At 53.5% G+C, this 20304-nt stretch overlaps 5 protein-coding genes across 5 annotated transcripts; 2 read left to right on the top strand and 3 right to left on the bottom strand.

Annotated features, from left to right (window-relative positions):
• Nucleotides 1–1665: 1665 nt before the first annotated feature.
• Nucleotides 1666–6441, bottom strand: A1O7_09039 (uncharacterized protein; the record flags this gene model as incomplete). The annotated part of the gene is made up of 1 exon (XM_007763028.1): nt 1666–6441. One exon carries the CDS (start codon nt 6439–6441, stop codon nt 1666–1668), a length of 4776 nt encoding a protein of 1591 aa, XP_007761218.1.
• Nucleotides 6442–8177: 1736 nt separating this feature from the next.
• Nucleotides 8178–9074, bottom strand: A1O7_09040 (uncharacterized protein; the record flags this gene model as incomplete). The annotated part of the gene is made up of 1 exon (XM_007763029.1): nt 8178–9074. One exon carries the CDS (start codon nt 9072–9074, stop codon nt 8178–8180), a length of 897 nt encoding a protein of 298 aa, XP_007761219.1.
• A 1303-nt stretch (nt 9075–10377) lies between these two features.
• A1O7_09041 (acetoacetate-CoA ligase) lies at nt 10378–12517 on the bottom strand (the record flags this gene model as incomplete). Its single annotated transcript, XM_007763030.1, has 2 exons — nt 10378–12234; nt 12290–12517. The coding sequence occupies 2 exons, from the start codon at nt 12515–12517 to the stop codon at nt 10378–10380; spliced, it is 2085 nt and encodes a 694-aa protein (XP_007761220.1).
• A 1511-nt stretch (nt 12518–14028) lies between these two features.
• A1O7_09042 (serine palmitoyltransferase) lies at nt 14029–16086 on the top strand (the record flags this gene model as incomplete). Its single annotated transcript, XM_007763031.1, has 1 exon — nt 14029–16086. One exon carries the CDS (start codon nt 14029–14031, stop codon nt 16084–16086), a length of 2058 nt encoding a protein of 685 aa, XP_007761221.1.
• Nucleotides 16087–18049: 1963 nt separating this feature from the next.
• On the top strand, nt 18050–19951 carry A1O7_09043 (uncharacterized protein; the record flags this gene model as incomplete). The annotated part of the gene is made up of 1 exon (XM_007763032.1): nt 18050–19951. One exon carries the CDS (start codon nt 18050–18052, stop codon nt 19949–19951), a length of 1902 nt encoding a protein of 633 aa, XP_007761222.1.
• Nucleotides 19952–20304: the final 353 nt, after the last annotated feature.

A 20304-nucleotide genomic window follows, 5' to 3' on the forward strand; every position in this document is an offset into this window, starting at 1 on the left:
GCACACTGCACATGTTGGAAACTCTGAGGTGCCTACTGTACCTAGGTATTGCACTTGTGTTAGGCACAGAACTGTATGGGCCACTTCTCCTGAAGATCCAATCGACACTGCCATCGGCGATGAGGGACTACGAGTACTACTGAAACTACAAACTCGGCTCCAGCAGCCGAGCTGGCCGCCCTCGTACTCGGAGAATTGGTCCTGTCAAATCTTCCACAAATCACCCGATCCTGCCACTCCTGCCACACTCCTCTTTGTCATGACTGCGCTGCGATAGGCACATCTGCGCGACAGCCCTACGGTGTACACATTATCAACTCGCGCGGTGTCTTTTGTGGTTCCATATCCTTGAAACACACACTTTCAATAGCGTCATGACACTTACCCAGAGCGGCGATAAGGACAGATAGATAGGAGTGCCGCCATCACCGTTCCTCAACGAAGTTTGCGCAATTCTGCCGACCGTCTAATTCGCGCAGATCGTCTATTGTTAGTTAGAGGATACGGAGTACTCCGTAATGGAGGTGAAAGTCCAACCCTCGTCAGTGGTGCTCGCACTTACTGCAGCATAGGTTAACTCAGAGCTTGCAGACGCCTTGAAGTGTAGTCCATACTCCGCACAAAGCATGTCGATGTTAAGTTTCAACTCGAATCCAAAGTCCCAAGCTCAGACGAAGAACCGACGTCTTTCCTGATATGAGGCACAATCGAGGCGTGTTACTGTTGTCTGTGTACGAGTTACACACCGTGGGAGATGGTGTTGGTGACTCGCTGGTTATTAATTCCTCGGAACCGTACTCTGTAGACGAGCCCGATGCCGTCCATCCACTTCTACTGTACTCTTACTGTGTACTCGTACTCGTGCTCGTGGGTTGCCTGCATGTCTCTCCTCGTCTGTGTTTCCTCCTTTTCAAGCACGACTGACTGACGCTTGGCATGCCCCATACGAGACGCACCAGCGCAGGTACCCGAGCCACGGAGGCATGGTCATTGGAGGAAAACCTCCTCAACTAGCGCAGGCACGGGAATCCAATGTTGTGGGCATGGCGGGTCGACACACGTCCGAAACGTGATTTTTGACGTTCCAGGGTTCAGGGATCACGATGAAGGGTCAGGGCGCCTGAAGACGCGAACGAGGTGACGAGCTCGTGAGGAACGGAAACTTTGTTCGGTGCGGGCCTGCAGGTGTGGCTTTCGCGGTGCTCAAGTATTTCATTTTGGTATTCTCTGTATGCAGGGCGTGGCGAAGTTCTACGCGCAGGAGTCTACTGTGTACACTGACTGTCCTTGTGTGCGATGCTTTGGCAGCATCCCGAAGGCAAGAGGCTCCCCTGTTTATTGTCTCACTTCTGCGCCCATGGCAGTCCAATCAGGGGGCCGCGTTATCATACACGCCAGCAGGATCCCTGCAGCAGAAATCCTTCTTGGCTGCAGCATATGTGGATATTGAGGCTCAAAATGTTCCATATAGACCCGCTTAAGTTCACGATATGTTCGTGCCAGCTGCTCTGTATATACTCTACGCGAGCGTCTATCAGTGCATGCTCCAAACTCTGTCCATGTACAGTCGCGTTCTGCTGGGTATGCGCAACATTCGTGTGTCTCATCCAACTGTCCTCAGGGGGGTATATCGCTCATTGCCCATGACATCAATGCTAACCAGTCCTAACTCCCGTGCACAGCGCCATATCCTTTGCTGAATAGTTCCCCAATGTCGATCGATTTCCGTCCCGGTGGAGGATGTTGGACTTGGATCATTTCGTGACTCCCGTCCATCGGGTTCTGCTGTCGCTTCGTGCTGGTGCTCGACTTCATGCTAAATCCCGTTTCCTTCCTTTTCGTATTTGGCCTTCTTTCGGTCGTCAAGCCTCGAGGCTTCTTGAGTAGCTCTTCAACTTGCGCCTCTCGTTCTGCCTGCTCAGCGGTCTCGCGCGCAATTTGCAGGCCCGACCTCTTGGTCCCTCTATCCCATCCTTGCTGCAGCAGCTCAGCAGAGGCCTCTTCAAATCGCTTGCGCACCTCTCGATCCTGCTCAAAACCCTGGAAGACATCCACATCACTCGGCCAGACTGTAACTTTGACCGTCTTGATCGTGAATTCGACCAAACAGACCGCCGCCACAGTCAATATCAAAGTCACCCACCACAAAGGATTGCGCCCAAATCTGTCCAAGAATGCATGGTTCACGTTGTAGATAGGACTGAAGGGGTATATGCAGGACAGTATCAGGTTCCACAGCCACCACCCAGCGACTGACAAGAAGATAGCAATGGCGGCCGGCAGCGATTTGTTGTGCAGCTCGATGAACTGCATCTTGAGCGAAATAACGATGACGCAGATAGAGTAGACCAGGTCCCCAAAGGCGTAAAGCTCTTGATCTCGCGTGAACCATGCCAGGCCGTAAATCTCGTGAACCAAGAAGTACACAAGGACGGCTTCGCAAGCAGCTAGTGTACACCATCTGACGTAGGCTCGGAAGTTGAAGCCTCGATTCTTCTGGCCAATGTTGTACAGTTCGGGAACCGCTAACAGGGTCGATGCCGATAGATCCTTCTCAAAGACTCCCATGAAGATCACCGGGAGAGAAGTGAATAGGGTGTTGAACATGGAGAGACTCCAGGGTTCGTATAGACTTGTCCCAGTATAACCGTTCCACCGTTGAAACAAGGCTTGGCAGAGGTAGAAAAGCATTTCCTTCCACAGGGTGCCGAGGAGATACTTGCAGACTCGCACATAGTTCCAGCGTCCATGGACCAACAGCAGTTTTAACAAGAAGCGAAATTGCGCGATCGAGTAGTCAGAGGTCCGTGCGGCCTGGAGGCCTTCTTTGCCAGCAATGCCGATTCCGACATGCGCTTCCTGGATCATAGCGATATCATTCGCGCCATCACCGATCGCTAGGGTTACGGAGCCCTTGACTTTGGTTCGGATAGTGGCGACGAGCGACGCTTTTTGACTCGGGGAAGCCCGACAACATATCACAGAGTCGGCACGGATGGCGATATCTGTGAAGAGCGCCTTTGCAGCCTTGTCTGCATCAATGATGGCGAGAGTTTGGCCGTCAATGACCAAGACAGAGTGTGCCGTCTTCTCCTCGCCCATGCGGGCAAATGCGTCGGCCATCCGGCTGTGAAGATCCCCAAGCTCATGGTCCAGGACTATAACCGTGGAATATTGCTTGATAAGTCGACATGATTGGCCAATGTTGATGGCTGTCTCCCGCTTGTCGCCGGTAAGCATCCACATCTTGATACCTGCTCTCCGAAATCGCTCAATGGCATCGGGGACTCCTTTTTGGAGCTTGTCCTCGATCGCAGTGGCTCCTAGCAACTCCAGCTTGGTCTCGAGCAGCTCTGCTGCACGCTCGATCTTTTCTTGCCGGTCTGTCATGCTCGTCGTTGCCGACAAATAGATCTGCTTCCACTCACTGTATTCATTTTCCGTCAAATATCGATATGCATACAAAAGAGTACGCAAGCCCTCAGTCGCAAAGTCATCAATGTGTTGGAAACATCGTTCGAAGACAGCATGGTCGTCAACTACGAGGCTTTCCTCAACAAGGTCCTCTGTGCCATCCACTTGTATAGACGGACGAGGTGTGATTTGAGGCGAGTAATGCGCTTTGCCGCTATAGCTCTCGGATTTCCGAGAAAGAAGTTGTAGGGAAGGTCGAGGTGAATAGAATTGAGAACTCTTGCGGTGCTGGGACGTGCTTGGTTCGTTCTCCTGATCTTTCAGCCACTGATCAATGCTGTCCCGAGCGGTTCGAGAACGGTCAAAGGATAAGCCACTCGGTCGTGGAGAAATGGTGTCAAACCCGTGAATGGGTCCTGATGTCCGGTTCATCTGAGAGCTACGCCTCCTCAACGCCTCCTGCGCCTCAACACTCTTTCGCTGACTGGCACGCCTTTCCACCGCCTGCACTTCGGTCGCAGCCAGATCTGACAGGCGTAGGAGCTTCCGGATGGTATTGTCCGCGCCCTTTATGATAAGGCAGATACGTCTGTCAGGGAGGCGGACTACTGTTGACATCCGCTTTCTCGTACTGGAGAATTCGATCACATCCAGAACCTCGTACGTCTCATAGATCGGAGAAGCCTCATCCCTGTCGGCGAATGTTTTGACCGTCACACTTTTAGCCTGCCGATCGGTCACAATATACCCCAAATCTTGGGCTGCCTTCACTAAGGCTAGCTCGTCAGGCGACGCGGCTTGATAAGTGATCTCGCCCTCGTCATCTTTCTCCGGAATACAAGTGTGGCAAAGCGCTAATGAGAGCAGGAAGAATCGCGTCTTTCGGGCGAAAACGGTATGCGGCCGGCGGTAAATGTACTCGAGCATGTCTTGCGTCTTACCGGCTTCTAGCGTCATGTTGATGCCATTGGATGGTCTCCACGCCGCGTCTGCTGCATCCCGCGTCTGTTGATCCTCTCCATAGATAACAGTCGACGTGGTGGATTTGAGCAATAGCTTTGGGAAAGACATCCTTTGCTTCTTCTCGGTGTCAGGGTCCTTCCCTTTGCCGCCTCGCTTCTTGTGTCTTAGTCGCTGAGGTCCAGCTTCATAGGCCGCCTCCTCTTGCAGATCGAGGTCATGCAGCCATGCAGTACCGGCGATGCTCAACTTTCGAAACTTCATCGAGTTATTCGTAAGTGTCCCTGTCTTGTCCGAGAAGATGTAAGAGACCTGCCCGAGCTCTTCGTTGATGGTCGAAGTGTGTGGTTCCATTGGAGTATCCGACTCCGGGTCGTACATGTCCACATCGTTCATCAAGAACATCTGACTGACCTTGACAATTTCGAGCGACACATACAAGCTCAATGGCAGCATGGTGTTCAGCATAATGATGAAGGAGGTGAGCACTTGGCCGAAAGGCACCCTCGCATCCTGAAGGTACCATGACTTGTTCTCTGTCGTTCGGCGCCAGATTTGATATGCCACAGTCAGTATGATGGCCATGAAGAAGACAAGCGACGCGACAAAAATGACCACTCTGTTGACCTTAGCTTGTAAAGCCGGCGCCTTTGTGCGCGGTGCCTTGTTGGCGTTCATCCTGATCTTGCATTCTTCACCCGAGTAGATGACCAGGCCAACCGCGGACGGCGTATTGCGCAGTACGCTGCCACGGTACAGGATTTCGGAATTGGTTAATGGCAGCGTATTGCCGTCAATTGCTACCCTGCCGTCGAATTTGTAGAGATCGAGGTTGGGATCTTCCACCACAAATTCGGCTGCCAGTCGGGAGATAGATTCTGGATCCTGGCATGCCTCACGAATGTCGGCCAAGGGCTTCTTCGATTTGAGATTTGTTTCTCCATCAAGACTTTTTGTTTCGACGTAAGCTGTATCGATCGGTTCGTTGGCGTGAAGAAGTACTAGATCTGCAGGGATGCCGTCGTTCCTGTTCAACAGCACAACATCGCCTACTCGCACATTGCTCCATTTCTTCTCCTGCCATTCGGTGCTGGGGCCACCGGATGGAGACATTCTGAGAACATGAGCCGTGCGCTCGTTTTCCTCCTTGTCCAGGCGGTGTCTTCTTATATCATCGTAGCCCTCTTTGGCCATGGAGATTGCAACAAAGATTAGTAACGGGATGATAGTGGTGTATGTGCCAGTGGTGCTGAGACCGGGTATCATTTGCAGGATAGAGACACACAGGAAGTAGAAGTTCGCGAGTTTTCCGAACTGGGCCACAAGCTGTTTGGGTACAAAATTCCAGGGCGTGTAGCGACAGGAGCGGATAATATTGTCAATGTACGGCTTTGCGGACCTCTCATCGATCGTGAATTCGGTCTCGTGTACGTTCACCTTGACGTGCCGCCCGTCAAAACTCGATGTGATGGCGTTAGCCCGAATAACCTTGCGCTTGAACTGGCGATAGATATCCTTGAATGTTCTCGGCAAGGTTGTTCGCGAAGACTGTTGTGCCATCCATTGGCGGTAGAGAGGCAGCTCAAGCTCGAGGTCTGGTAGTCGCACAGACTTCTGTGGACGACTATCTGACTCTTCCTGCGACTCTTCAACCGTCACCGTTGTCGGGCGGTAACCACTCTCATGACTCTCCTCTTTTGATGTACCCTGCTCGAAGCTCCCCGCATGGTCAGGTATCTGCTTCTGCACGTTCTGCGTAAAAAGCGCACGTCTGAGGGAATATCCTCGATTGCGGCCAACTGGGGTGGACTTGAGTATGCTGGGCGGCGCCTGAACTGGAGCTTGAGACTGCTTCGGCAGAATATCTTGCTCTTGCTGCCTAGGAAGTTCAGCCGGCGAGCGGAGTTTGGGCGCCTCACTTCCTGAAGAGTTCTGCAAGTTTGTCTCTGCACCCGTACTTTGCTCAGCAGCTGTGTCGCTCAAGGCGTTCGGTCTCGTTTCTGGAGACTCCGGCTCGTCGTCCCCATGTTCTTGGCTGTCTGAGTCTTTTGGCGAGGCTGGAGCCATGGCGGCTGAACCGAACGGATCGTGTAACCCGGCACGAAGGAGTATGGACTGGGGGCTTCATCGGCGCTGTTCTTCCCGCAGGTTCGGTCTCGTTCTCTGTCGAAGGAACTCGTGAGGGGGTCGACTGCTATGTGAAGGTGTCAGTCCACCGAAGCGCGGTCCCACGAAACGATCCCCAAGCTACTTGTACCAGCATTGGAATTGTTCAGTCAAAGGACGTGTCTCAGATTGCGCGGCGGAATCTTGGAACACACATGGATAGTGCGTGACAAGGGTGGCAGTGCATTGAATATTGCGCGTTGCAGCTGCGGCGGCGATCTCCAATCGTGGGGGGCAATTCCTGGACCGTCTGTGATGTCACGCAGGAACAGCTGTCGCTTGCTGAGCCATTGAGAATCAAGCCCTGGATGTTCTGGCCCAGGGACCGTCATAGCGCTTGCCTACTCGGGTAAATGAGCCTAAGTTCGCTCCGGTGGGGAACCCAGCGTGGTGATATTTTGCGAGCGTTGCCATTGTCGTAAATGCAATGTGCTGAATGTTAATGGATATCAACTCGGTCTCCTCAAGGCGTGAAACCCTCCCTCGCAACGCTGTCTACTGTCAGTCGCGCCCCGGGATGCCATCATATCAACCAACAAATACTTCAGCAGGCGAACAGGTTGTGTAATTTGTACTTTCCCTCTCTCATTCTCGTCTCAAGAACCGCTCACAATCAACCACATATCAACCGGCTCTTTTCTGTCCAGCGACATCCACCCTCACCTGCTCCTTGTGCTGCCGGTCATTGGCTTGGACGTGTTACCCATAAGGACGAGAGATCAGTAGTGGAGCTCTCGTCCGCGCTGCACACCTGTCCACCATCGCCTAGTATAATGTGTATAGTCGTTCCCTTCCGCGGCCATCGCCCACTCGAGTAGAGTTGTTGGTCTGTTGGTGGCGACCGCTCTGAAGAAATCCTAACAATTACTCTCATATCTTGATCTGTCGACAGCTTATCTACGGCACCGACCTGTCTAGGTTATACGTTAGATGTCGCGAACAAGAACAATTAAGAGTTAGCCAAGGGCAATGCAGTCCGCACATTATCCTTGGCGATTGGTAGGAGACGATGGCGTGACAACGAGCCTCCATCAACGTTGCTAACCTACTTGTTGGGCGGGCGTTACACAGTTTTAGGGTTCAATATGAGTAGATCTACTCATGGCGACACCGACTTCCACCTCACTGAGGAATCCACAGCTTCTTCCAGCACGAGGGAAGTCAACTTGGATGATGCTGGAGGCATCGCTGGCCCCGACACATCTCTACCTACCCCAAGTCAGCACGAGTATAATGGTTTCAGTGCACTGACTCACACCAATGCAGTGGATACCGGCGCGCAGTGTACAGCCGGTTTTTCTCCGAGCCAGGGCTTACACAGTAGATCCAGCGCCAACCCGGGTAGCTGTCTCCCCATCAACGAGTTTGAGCGGCCATCCATCACGTTCGAAGAGTTTGATCGCGCAAATCACAGCATCTTTTCATGTGAGAGCAGACTGGCTACGAGCTCAAACCTGGACTTGGGAAGGAAGTAACGCTAGAAGCAGCTGTTGATTGACTTTGATCTCGATATGTCCAGAGCGGTGTGGCCAACTCACGCCTCGGCCGGCCCCCAAGGCAGTCTATGCTGTTTCTATGTACATGGCAGGCTGCTCTTCTAAATATCGTAAGCCATCACTCCGGGTAGTTCTGACCACTCACTCCTGGGCTCCTTCCCGGTGGTCTTTGTCTTTCCCTGTCTCCTCGTTCTTCTGCTTTCTCGACTTGGCAGCATTCGCCTTGGTCTCTGCCGCAATCCTCGCTCGCTGCCGCCGCGGCCTCTCAAATGCCACGATCCTCGGCCCACATGGCGGCGGATGCGGCACCTGCACACGTTTCCCGCCTTTCTCCTTGTTCCGGGTGCATGCAACAATATCACCCATGTATTCGTTCCCGGCTTCGTCCACAGCATACCAATGGCGATCGTTCTCTGGATCTGCACTGACGATCTTGAAACCGCTTCGTAGAGCTCCGATCATCATATGTCGGCCGAAGTCTCCGCGGTCTGGGTGGGTATGGCCGCATAGGTCGCAGACGTACGCCCAGTCATTTTGGCGCCATTTGATCGTGACACTGCGGTTGAGGTTGGGCGGAAAGCAGCGTCCACGTGTTGGCTGCTGGGTTGCGAACGGTGGCCGTGGCGGTGGCGGTAGCGGCAGATTTGGGAGGGACGGCGCGGGCGGCATCGTAGGTGCATTGGTGAACGCGTATTGAAGGGCGGCCGGTTGCGTTGGCTGAGGCGGGTGAAACAACTGTGGCTGCTGTTGTGGCATCGTGGTGGCTTGATTAGCGGCGCTGTTGCGAATAGTGGCGAGGGAGACGCCATCAATCAACCCGGTCACGTTGTAGCGAGCGTCCAGCGCGTTGAGAAGGCCTTGCATCGTCTGGTCCTGGCTTGTGGCGAAGAAACCTTGGACTAGGTCCCCCAGGGCGTTTCTCAACCAGGGATTCATCGTTGCCGGCGGATGATATGAGAGGAATGCAAGGACGAGGTTCTTCCAGGCAGCGTCTTGCTGGGCCTCGACACTGGGGTTGGCTGGAAATGAGTGGTTCATCTTGCGCTTTGATTGTGTACGTGATATTGAGAGTGATAATGAAGACGTGATGGTGTGGTTGCAACAAAGAGCGATGCAATCACATAGACCTGTGGTTGACAATGAATTAGAGGTGAAATGTGATGAGCGGCGACGGTTTCCATCATTGACCAACGTGGGCTCGAAGGAAGACAGCACAAAATAACATACCTTCTAAGGAGAACCGCTCTTGAGACCCGTCTCTAAATGTTCTTGACCTGGGATTGTCTCTGGGTGTTCTTGACCTGGGACTGTCGTGTAGCGCAGAGTTTTCCTTCAGTTGGCCTGCCAGTCTGATTATCGGCAACGTGCTGGACCGACCTGAGTGTGATTTGGCTTCTCGCACACGAGCAGTGATCATGCACAGAGTCAATTGTCGACGTCCTGTTCATAAGGTTAACCAATCCTCTAGGAGGATATTTCTGTCGTCGCTGGTTGTGCTCTGAATGATGATTCCGTGATAGCTGTTTGACAATCATTTATGGAAGGACTTTGCTTGTCGACACTGAGCAGCCAGAGGATCGTCACTAGAATCACGTTAGAAGACGTGGTCTGGAGAAGTATCACTGCCCTCTGTCAGCATAAGCGAATTGAAGAGTGTCACACAATGGAGATATAGGTAGCAGAGGATATATGCAGTGGTTATACTCATGATCTATCGCTTTTGCCCATGCATCTCTCCCTCTCCCTGAAATGAGAATCCCTTCATAACATGCTGCTTACAGCAGTAGTGACTATTCACTCGCTCCATGGCAGACGACTCAAGGCCAGCTGATCCTGTAATAGCCGCCATTTCGCTTCTGTGACATATACAGAGACACACAAAAGCACACTGCCCAAGCTGCATTTCAACCTCGTCTCAACATGGATGTGCCTAGCTGAAGAGAACGGTGCGCGTGTCTAGAGCATCGAAGGGCGTGAGCCTGAATGTCCTCTCCAACCTCTGAGTAATCATGGCAGTGGCAGGGAACAAACAAAGAAAGTATGGTGATATTGTAGTAACTGATCGGTACATGATGAGCTTGACAACAGGGATGAAGTGTCACTGAAGGTGGGCGGAAGTTCTTGCTGAGAATTGCTTTGTCAGCACACAAACACCGTCAAACTGGGATCATTTTATGTATTTTCATGGTTCCCAACGATAGCAGCAGCAGCAGCACCTCGCTTGCCTTGCTGCATAATGCAATCGGGCCCTGAAGGCGACTTTGTTTGATATCCTGATCTTGCTGCCACCTCAGGCCCGGTTGGACACGAGAGGTCCTCGTTCAGACTATCCGTCAGTCAATCAATGTGTCTTTGCCCACTCCCTGTACCAAGCCAAGCAATCACTATTGGCAACGCTGGCTGAAGTCTTTATATCCATCCCACTCACGATCTGCTTGACAGCTCCTTCGACCTTCTTCCCATTAGTCGTTACCGGAATCTCCGGACATTCGTCTACGATCTTGGGCACATGTCGTGCGCTCAGTTCTTTTTTCACCACAGCCTGTATCCTCTCGACGAGCTCTTTCGAAAACGTCTGGCCCTGGGCCATCTTGAGGAACAAGAGCACAAACTCATCCGTATCTTGCTTGCGCCTCCTGCCAATGCACAATGCGTCCTCTACTTCGGTACTGAAGTGCTCAAGCAAGATGTTGTAGATCTCACTTGAGCCGAACCGGACTCCCATAGGGTTGAGTACACCATCAGACCTGCCAAGCATCCAGATCCCGCCAGTCGCAGGATTGAAGCGTACAAAATCGCCGTGGTGCCACACTGAACGGCCGGTATCCGGATCCGTAAAGACCTCGAAATATGATGATTTGTATCGCTTCTCGCCGCTGGGACCAGGAGGCCAGAACATGCACGGCTGGCAAGGGAACGGAACAGTGCAGACGAGCTCACCAGGCTCACCGGTTAGAGTTATATCCTTGCCATCCGCGGAAAATGCTTTGATAGCCATGCCGAGCCCGCGGCACTGAATCTCGCCGGCGTGAACAGGGAGAACAGGGCAGGGCGCGCCAAAGAGTGAGATGATATCTGTACCACCAGTTATAGAGCCGAGCAATATACCAGGATGGGGCGACGGAGGCGAAATATTCTTGTAGACATATTCAAAAGTGCTAGGTGCAAGAGGCGAACCAGTCGAGAAGATGGACTTCAAAGAATTGAGCGTAGCTCTCTTAGGAGAAGCTTCCCTGGGAAGGATCTGGGCCTGTTCCAAAAGGGACAGATACTTGGCTGAGGTGCCAAAGTGATTGATTTCTAGCTCATCAATGAGCAGAGGCATAGTCATCTCTCTATGAGGGTGGAATGGGGAACCATCATAGAGAACAATGGTTGCTCCACTAGCTAGGCCTGATACGAGCCAATGCCACATCATCCAGGTGACCGTGGAGAAGTAGAACACGCGTTCTGAACATCTCACATCGGAGTGGATTTGATGTTCTTTCTTGTGCTGCAGAAGAGTTCCCAGTGAGGCGTGTACAATTGGCTTAGGTGTGCCCGTGGTGCCAGACGAGTAAAGAATATAAACGGGGTGCTCCGGAGGTAAATACGTGAAGCGAAGGGGCTTATTGTAGTCGCCTTTTGCGACAAAGGAGGCATACGATTCCACCGTAGTAGTTGGGTGGCTGTTGATGGACGACAGGTCAAACGGGTGACTTGGGATCGTCTCGAAGATTATGAGATTTTTGACGGACGGCAACTCTGACACGACTTGCGATATCTTCGCATGCGTCTCATGGGTCTTGCCGTTGTAGGTTACAGCGTTGTCAGCAAAGAGGAGGACTGGCTCAATCTGGCGGAGTCTGTCGAGCACCGCATGGACACCTGTGTCAGGACTGACACCTGACCATATGGCACCTAGAGACGTTGCTGCCAGCATTGCGACCACTGAATTCGAGGTATTGGCCATGTATCCTGCCACTCTTTCTCCCTTCTGCAGTCCATGCGCCTCCATTGCAGCGGCGCATTCCCGCACCCGCCCACGGAGCTGCGACCATGTCACTTCTTCGCGTGTGGTCTCGGTGGCGGCAATGATCGCAAGGCCATCTTCGGGCGGCTCTGTAGCAGGAAATAGCAGATTCTCGGCGAAGTTCAGTTCGCAACCAGAAAAGAAGGCAGGCTTTGGGAACATTGGTGCGGATTCGTCCAAGACATTCTGGCCAGCGGTATCAGCACGCAATAACAGGTTCATCTTGTACCCGGTTACCTACATCATACTGCTTGTTCGCCTTTATGCCCGTGTAATGCCATACTTCCTCCCAGAAGGCCCCAGGGTAGTCGACACTCCATTGCCACAGATCCTGATAGGACGAACTCGGGACGCCATGCTTTTTTGCTACATGCTGCTGAAATGCATAGAACTCCGTAGACTCGGGGTGGGGATGCCGCCAGAGCTCAACAGAGTCCTTCGTTCCATCGTTGGCGTTGCTCGCTGCCATTGTAGCAAATTCTGTTCAGAGAAGAGAAAGTATATTGAGGATGGCTCGAACAGTTAGTACGTGCAGAAGTTCTGGAGAATTGCAGCGGCCGATACTGCCACGAACTCCGACTCTACACGAGCATTGGGCGGAATTGGGTCCGGACAAAAATGCGACGACATAGACCAGACCATCCTCGGTGCTGCCTCGGGATCATGCAGAGGTCAATGACGCCCGAATGAAGAAGTCAAGGAAGGAGGAAGCATGGACCGGTCCTGCGTAGATGAGGAATCTTACCCAGTCAATTTACGCAGTGCACGGCAAACCCAATTGAGCAGGGCAGTACTTGTACGAGTAGTCATCAGGTATTCAGCGGCGGCAAATGATGACTCTCTCTGACAGGCCCTGATGGGAGTTAGATAATTATGGTCTGCAGGCCTACTCAGTGCTATGAGGGCTCGTCTGTTTCCGCCCAACGGCTACCGCACTGTGTACCGAGTACTCCGTACTATTGATTAAGACGAGTCCAGACGCGACGGAGTACAAGTATATCAAAGTAGTCAGATCAATCATCGGAAATGGACAGGCGAGATGGTGGATGATGAGCGCCAAGGAGACTGCGGGGATGGACGTTTAAATGAGTTTAGTCCAGCCATAGCCAGATTCTTCTACCAATGGGGGACTTCTCCCTGCCCGCGCGCAAATTTCTGCCGGCTCTGGTGGCTCCGCTTTAACCGGCTCCCCCCTATTTCGCGGCGCGGATGCACACGATGGCCCCTGGAAGTCCTTGGAGCAGCGATCACTGAGAGGGCACAGAGGGCAGTCAGGCCTAGAGGCAATTTCACAGCAGCACCAGCCCCGGTTTCAGCAATAGTTTTTTGAGAGCTGTCAGCAAAGCTTCTCTGCTTTGAGCATCGCGTCGCGTGCATCGCCTTCTGGGGCATCCTATCTACTCAGTACCTCTTCTTCCTGTCCTCCATCTCTCTTCCTCAGCTTTACACCGTAAGCTATTGCGCCTCGATTAGCTGCTCTCCGCAACGAGGCAACGGGTCTGCGGCTCCCTAGGCTGAGGCGGGCGGTTTGCTGCAAGGCACGAGCCTGTGGTGCCCAATCACGGCTGGGACGGAATTGTCTGTCATCCGGGTTCGCCGGCGGCTGGTGTCATACATTCGACATTGCATGATCCTTTGTCGCATTCGCAACTGAGAAAACGCAGCCGCAGTTCCTCAAGGCGACCAGCACCTCCTTCAGACTGATTTACAGTGCTCCATTCTCGCCCTACACGCCTCGAATTCATTGCTGTCGACCAGCGCTCCTCGACCAGCCCCCTTGGCTGCAAGCAGAAGCAGCATTGATCCCCGCCGAGGCCCTCGAAAACCTTTACCTTTTCTCACCGTACACCGCCACAACAACGCGCGATCGTCCCACAGCAATTTTATTGAGAAGCCACGAACAACTCGGCGAAGCGTTGATAACTTTCTGAAGGAGGTTGTCCGATCGTACCCTAAAAGTTTTGCAGCGCACCTTCGGCCATGCCTCGTCGTGTGTCCAACGCCCTTCTTAGCAGCTCACCTCCGACCCCCTGGCCGTCCTTTTCGCCGTCAGAAAAGGGCGGCAGCCTCGTCAACAAGACCTCTCAGAAAGCCAGCAAGATCGCTCAATTCTTTTCGACCTCACCTAAAACCAAAGAGGCTCAGTCTGCCGCGGCAGCGCTGCTGGCGGCGAGCAAAGCTCAAGAGCAGGCATTCCTCGCTTCAGGGTCGCCACCTATAAGCACACCTTCACTTTCATTACCGAGCATTTCCTTGTCAACGGCACGTGCGGATTCAGCAAACATGGACGAGCCTCCAACCACCCTTTTCCAACCGCCCTCCCCGGCCGAGGCGCGGAAGCTGCAACGCCAGCATGCGCAATTTGGCCCTCTGAATTCACAGTCGCACAGATATACCAGTCGGCACCAGGGTGGCGAGTTTCCTGAACCCGTAATGGACGAACCGCCCTATTACTATCTTTTGACCACCTACATTTCTTATTTGATCCTCATAATATTTGGGCACGTCAGAGACTTCTTCGGCATGAAACTGAAGGAGGACGCCTACCGACACCTGAAAGCACGGAATGGCTACGCCGCTTTGAATAGTGACTTTGACAATTTCTACGTTCGGCGATTGAAGATGCGCATCAACGATTGTTTCAACAGGCCTACTACCGGAGTCCCGGGTCGATACATCAATCTGCTAGACCGCACCTCCGATGACGGAAATGTTCACTTCACCATGACCGGTACGACTACGGAGACTTTGAACATGAGTTCCTACAACTACCTTGGGTTTGCCCAATCGGAAGGCCCTTGCGCCGACTCAGTTGAAGAAACAATCAGGAAATATGGCCTGTCTACCTCCAGCTCCAGGAGCGAGGTGGGCACATCTGAGCTCGCTGTGGAATGTGAGGCCCTCATTGCCGAGTTTGTGGGCAAGGAGTCGGCCATGGTATTCTCCATGGGTTTCGGCACGAATGCCTCCATTTTCCCTGCGCTGGTTGGCAAAGGCGACTTGATCATTTCCGACGAACTCAATCACGCGTCAATCCGTTTCGGGTCGAGACTTTCGGGCGCCATGATCGCATCGTTCAAACACAATGATATGGCGGATCTTGAGGACAAGCTCCGGGATGCTATCTCCCAAGGACAGCCTCGCACCCACCGACCCTGGAAGAAAATCCTTGTCGTGGTCGAAGGCCTGTATTCTATGGAAGGGACTATGTGCAACTTGCCGGGCCTCATCAGATTGAAGAGAAGATACAAGTTTAACCTCTTTGTCGATGAAGCTCACTCGGTCGGCGCTCTCGGGCCACGCGGAAGAGGTGTGTGCGACTACTTTGGAATTGACCCCGCAGAGGTCGATATCCTCATGGGAACGCTCACCAAATCCTTCGGTGCTAACGGCGGATACGTCGCTGGTGACAAGGCCGCTGTCGACAAACTGCGACTGAGCAATGCCGGCACTGTTTATGGCGAAGCCCCCGGTCCTGCAGTCCTTGCCCAGATTATCGCTGCCTTGAAACTTATCAATGGCGATCTGAACCCAGGCCAAGGCGAAGAGCGGTTGCAAAGAATTGCATTCAACTCCCGGTATCTCCGACTTGGCCTTAAGCGCCTAGGCTTTATTGTGTACGGTCACGACGATTCACCTATCATTCCGCTCATGCTTTACAATCCTGCCAAGATGCCTGCCTTCTCGCATGAGATGCTCAAGCGTAAGATCTCGGTGGTCGTTGTGGGATATCCCGCTACGCCATTGATCTCCTCTCGAGCACGTTTCTGCGTCTCAGCCGCTCACAACAAGGGGGATCTCGATCGCTTCTTATCGGCCTGTGATGAAATCGGCAACGTCTTGCAGCTCAAGTTCGCGAGTGGCATCGCTGGCGGTGCCCCTCCACTGCCGGACGGTGTGACCTGGGAGATGGAGCAGAGCCGCAAGCGGTTGGAAAAGCATGACAAAGTGGCGAAGTCACTGGTCCTCCAACCGCGGTGGAGCTTGGACGAAGTCATCAAGCGTGGTGTCCAGGATGTGAAGGTGCCGTTGCGATGATAGCCCGACCGGAGGCGACTCCGCCTGGTCAGGCAACCGAGCACCGAAACGTGTGTACACAACTATTAACGAGTGGTTACGCAAGCGATCGCAAGATTTCTGATTTGAGGACTAAAGAATTACCGTTCGACCCAGCCGACGCGACAGAGCGGATTGTACATAGATTTCGGGTCTCTTGTCAACGGCGCCGGCGAGGGTTCAGATCACTACAGATTCGGCGGGTCAGCCTGAGCGAGTTCGTAGCCCTGGTCGATACAGGCCCATTCCGCGCTGACCAAGCAGGACGTGAAGTCCAGCTCAAGCAAGGCACTCGTGGCCACCTCATGTCATCGATAGTCATATCTAATATTGTCAAGCCATCCAATGTGTTCTGATCTCGTCGCAGTCGAGAGTTACCTTTTCATCCCTTGCCTTGTCTAGAGACGGTTTGAAAGTGAGGCATTTGTCTGCTGACCGGGCGAGAGTGAGGGTATAGAAGTCGGGCGCAAGATTCTTGGCCTGGTTGGTACATTGTACGAACATCTGCTCCTCCCGTTCCGCCTCCTTCATGCACAAGCGGTCGCTTTTCGGCAAGTACTTTACCTGGAGTACGGAGTATAGTCCAACACCAGCTACAAGGCAACCAGATGCCAACACACCTCACACCACTACAGACTTTGAGCAGCAGCGTTTAGTGCGCGTGGAAGCCGCAGGGGACAGAAGACCCAGGTTAACGCTCAGCAGCATAGATGGTTCCGGGCATTAAGCGAGTGAGCGCCGTAGGAATTGCGGTCCACTCAAGGGATTATCCGCGTCCCTGTTACGTCTAGCCATCAGGGTGAATACGAGGACGGGTCATGGATCTGAGTTATTCCATCATCTAGAGGCGGATGAAAGGCGGGAGATCGCAGGGATACTGGGCACCGCGACACGGTAAACTGCACCTTGGTGACCGCTCAGTCATTCCACGGGATAGATGGTAGTAGAGACTGACAATGCGAGCTGGTGCGGTCCTGACGACAGACGCACCTTCAGTACGAATCGCATGTTGACGCAGATGCTTTCCCGTTGGGTGCCCCTTCGATGCGCTGTGACTGTCCTTCCGTCCTTCCCAATGCGCAACGATACCAATGTCAGTACCAGACGTGCAAGCTCGGTCATATAGTCCGTACCATGAGCCGTCGCTCCTCACAATTCGACATGAAACGCATACTATGAGTACTCAATACTGCTTCTGCACACTGTCTTCGTTCTGGCTAGACGCAGTGATGAGAAATACAGAAGCATCATCAGCATGCCAAGTTCGCTCCTTGTCAGCATCTCATTCGTTCCGAGCCTGCGCCTGTTCAATTTCTCATGCTGCCGCTACTGCATGTCTGGGGCAGGCGAGGCCATCCTTCCTGTGCCGTGCGGTTTGCTGTGGAAGATGAGCCTGGCTGCCAGGGCCACCGCTGTTTCAGAGCACAGATCTTGTCCTCTCACGGTCACCTTTCTCTGATCCCTCATCCCTACTCTACCGTCCGTGCTCGGCGGTTCACGAACCACAGGTGGTTTCGCCCAAGCACGCAGACCAAATGCGGCATGGGCCACATATTCCCTGTCGACGAAGTCGACCAATGCGGGTTGCCTTTGGTCTGCAAGGCAACCGTCTCGTAGGCGACCGAGCACACATTCAGACCGGTCGGGGTTATCTTGACGACCCCGCCTACGAAATCCATCGCCCTTGATGTGCACACGTAGGTGAGGAAGGCGAGCCTGACCGGTCCAATCGCTCACCGAGCACGAACTGTGTTGTTCTCAACCTGGCGCACTACCGCTGGTGCCGCTTCGTGGGCCGCATATTATCGTTCTGACTCCCACTTGCCAACACACGACCCTACTGACTTGCATCACTGCCGCTCCGCTTGTTATCTCGAACACAACGCATCCTCACGAGATACAGACCGCCCCTGGCTTGTCCAGCTTCGCGGATCGGTCCGCCACCATGGAACCCCCACCGCCTCCCGACCACCACTTCGCTCCGATAGACCCACACATGGAACCCTTCCATGACTTTGTTGATGACCGCTTCGTCGAAGACCCTGTACACTACGAAGAGCGCATACCAAATGTCCAACAGCGCTTGGATAGGATGTCGCTCGATGGCGACGTCCCGGAAATCCGACCCCGCGTTGAGCGTCACAGATTCGCAGACATGTTACCCCTCCCACAAGATTACCTGTACTACCGTCTGTCGAAACGCGGCGATGATTGGAGCTCATGTGTGAAGAAGCCTATCCCGGCTCCCATCGATGAAATTGAGAGGAAGGCCAAGAAAAGTAAGGGCGGCGATGCGCCAATCCTGGAGCAACTGACCAAGATGCCGACTTTGCGGCGCGACATGTTGGATGAGGTTATCCGCAAGGCCAATCACCAAGAGTCGGGCGATGCCTACTGGGAGGTGGTCTATATCAAGTCGAAAAAGATACAGACAAGGAGGGGTAAGACGGAAGTGCCGGAAATGGATGTGATCCTGGCCCGGACCAAAGGCCGAACCAAGTCCCGGACCAAGTCTTCTGCCAACAGTGGCGAGAGGGTCAAGCGAGAAGTCGTGAAAGAGAAGAAGTACATTAGTGACAGCTATGGCCGGGTCAGGAAAGACTCGGTGCTGGACAAGTTGGAGGATCCAGTTGCAAATCTTCCTGTTTTTGAGGCTGATGGCAGACCAAGGGACGATCTTGGACCGATGCACTTCAACAATTCCAATCTGCCGCCTCACATCGCCAGGGAAATGCCACTGGGTACCAACCTTGAAAAGAAGAAGGAGAAGGTGGAGAAGAGGAAAAGTAGATCTCGAAGCAAATCACGCGAGCGTGGCCTTCTTCATCACCAAGACGGGGTCTTTGTAGTCCCTGATGTCCACGACTTTGCTGGCGAGAGTGCTGACCCAACCACCGTCGACGGTATGCTCGCCGACGAGCCAATGGATCGTCGCGGTCGGCGAGGACAATCGCCACACGAACATCCAGTGGTGATTGAGGACGATCATCGACGGTCTCACTCTCGACACCGTCCCGACGGTCGCTCAAAGTCTCGTCCGCGCAAAGAATCTGTTCACTTCCCTAACGGGCATACTCGCCAGTACTTCGACGCAGCCGACGGCTCTTCCGAGAACAGTGATACCAGCCACTACGGCTTTGTTGGCGACCACGAAAGCTCGACCACATCGATCAGCACGCATGGCGCTATACCTCGCCGAGGGAGTCTCGTTCGCGGGGGCCGCCCGGACGTTGAGTATAAGAAGCACCACCCGGGACCTAACAGGAGACTGTCCTACCAGGAAAAGCCGTACCATGGTGAGCAGCACGTGATCCTACCAGCGAGACCAGCGCGTCGAGACTCAAATGTCATCTATCACGAAAGACCACCCGAGGTTCGCTATGAGCGTCCCTATCCGCGATTAACCAGGCGAGAGACTGCCCCTCCTATCCCAGAAGACCATCAAATCCTCTATCATGAGCCTCTCCCGCGAACCAGTGAGCGCGACCTCGTCCCTCTCCGCCGTTCCTATACTGCTCGCGAGCCAATTCTTCATCAGCACCCTCGAGACGACGAAGAACTCTACTACCGTGATGAGCTTGACCGCCAAAGCTACCGTGCCGAAGGCTACCAGCGCGATCGCGTCATTGAAGACCACTTCAACCGGCGTGAGCTAGAACTCAGCGCCCGAGAGCGCGAATTGGAAATCAGAGAAGATGAACTGAGACAGCTGAGGCGGCAACGCGAACGCGAGCTTGAAAGAGATCGCGACTACTTTGACGACAGAGATGTTCGGAAGGAGCGGAGAGAGTCGAGGCAGATCTTCTATGACCCGAAGACTGGCCAGGCCAATTACTATAATGATTGATTGCTGAAGACTGGTCGAGATGCGTTCTGGCTACCGGGAACGAAGTTATGGGATTCAGGACATTCCGGGGGTGTGCCCCTTGTCAGTCTGAGAACGACCACAAGAGAAAGGGCGAACTTAGAGACAAACGCTGGGACCATCGAAGTACCCTCACGGCTACGACTGAGATGGATAAAGCTCGGCAGAATTTGGCTTTACATTATCCATTCGCTTTCTGACCACGCTTATGGACGAAGACATGGGCCGCCACCGTATGGAAAGGCTCGAGGGACAGACGGAATTATTTGGCCTATGGCGCCATCCTGAAAACGCGCATCGAGGTCAAATCTGAGGGTCGACACTAGATGAAGGCT

The sequence above is a fragment of the Cladophialophora yegresii genome (genome assembly GCF_000585515.1).
Source record: "Cladophialophora yegresii CBS 114405 chromosome Unknown aczIN-supercont1.6, whole genome shotgun sequence".
NCBI lineage: Eukaryota > Fungi > Ascomycota > Eurotiomycetes > Chaetothyriales > Herpotrichiellaceae > Cladophialophora > Cladophialophora yegresii.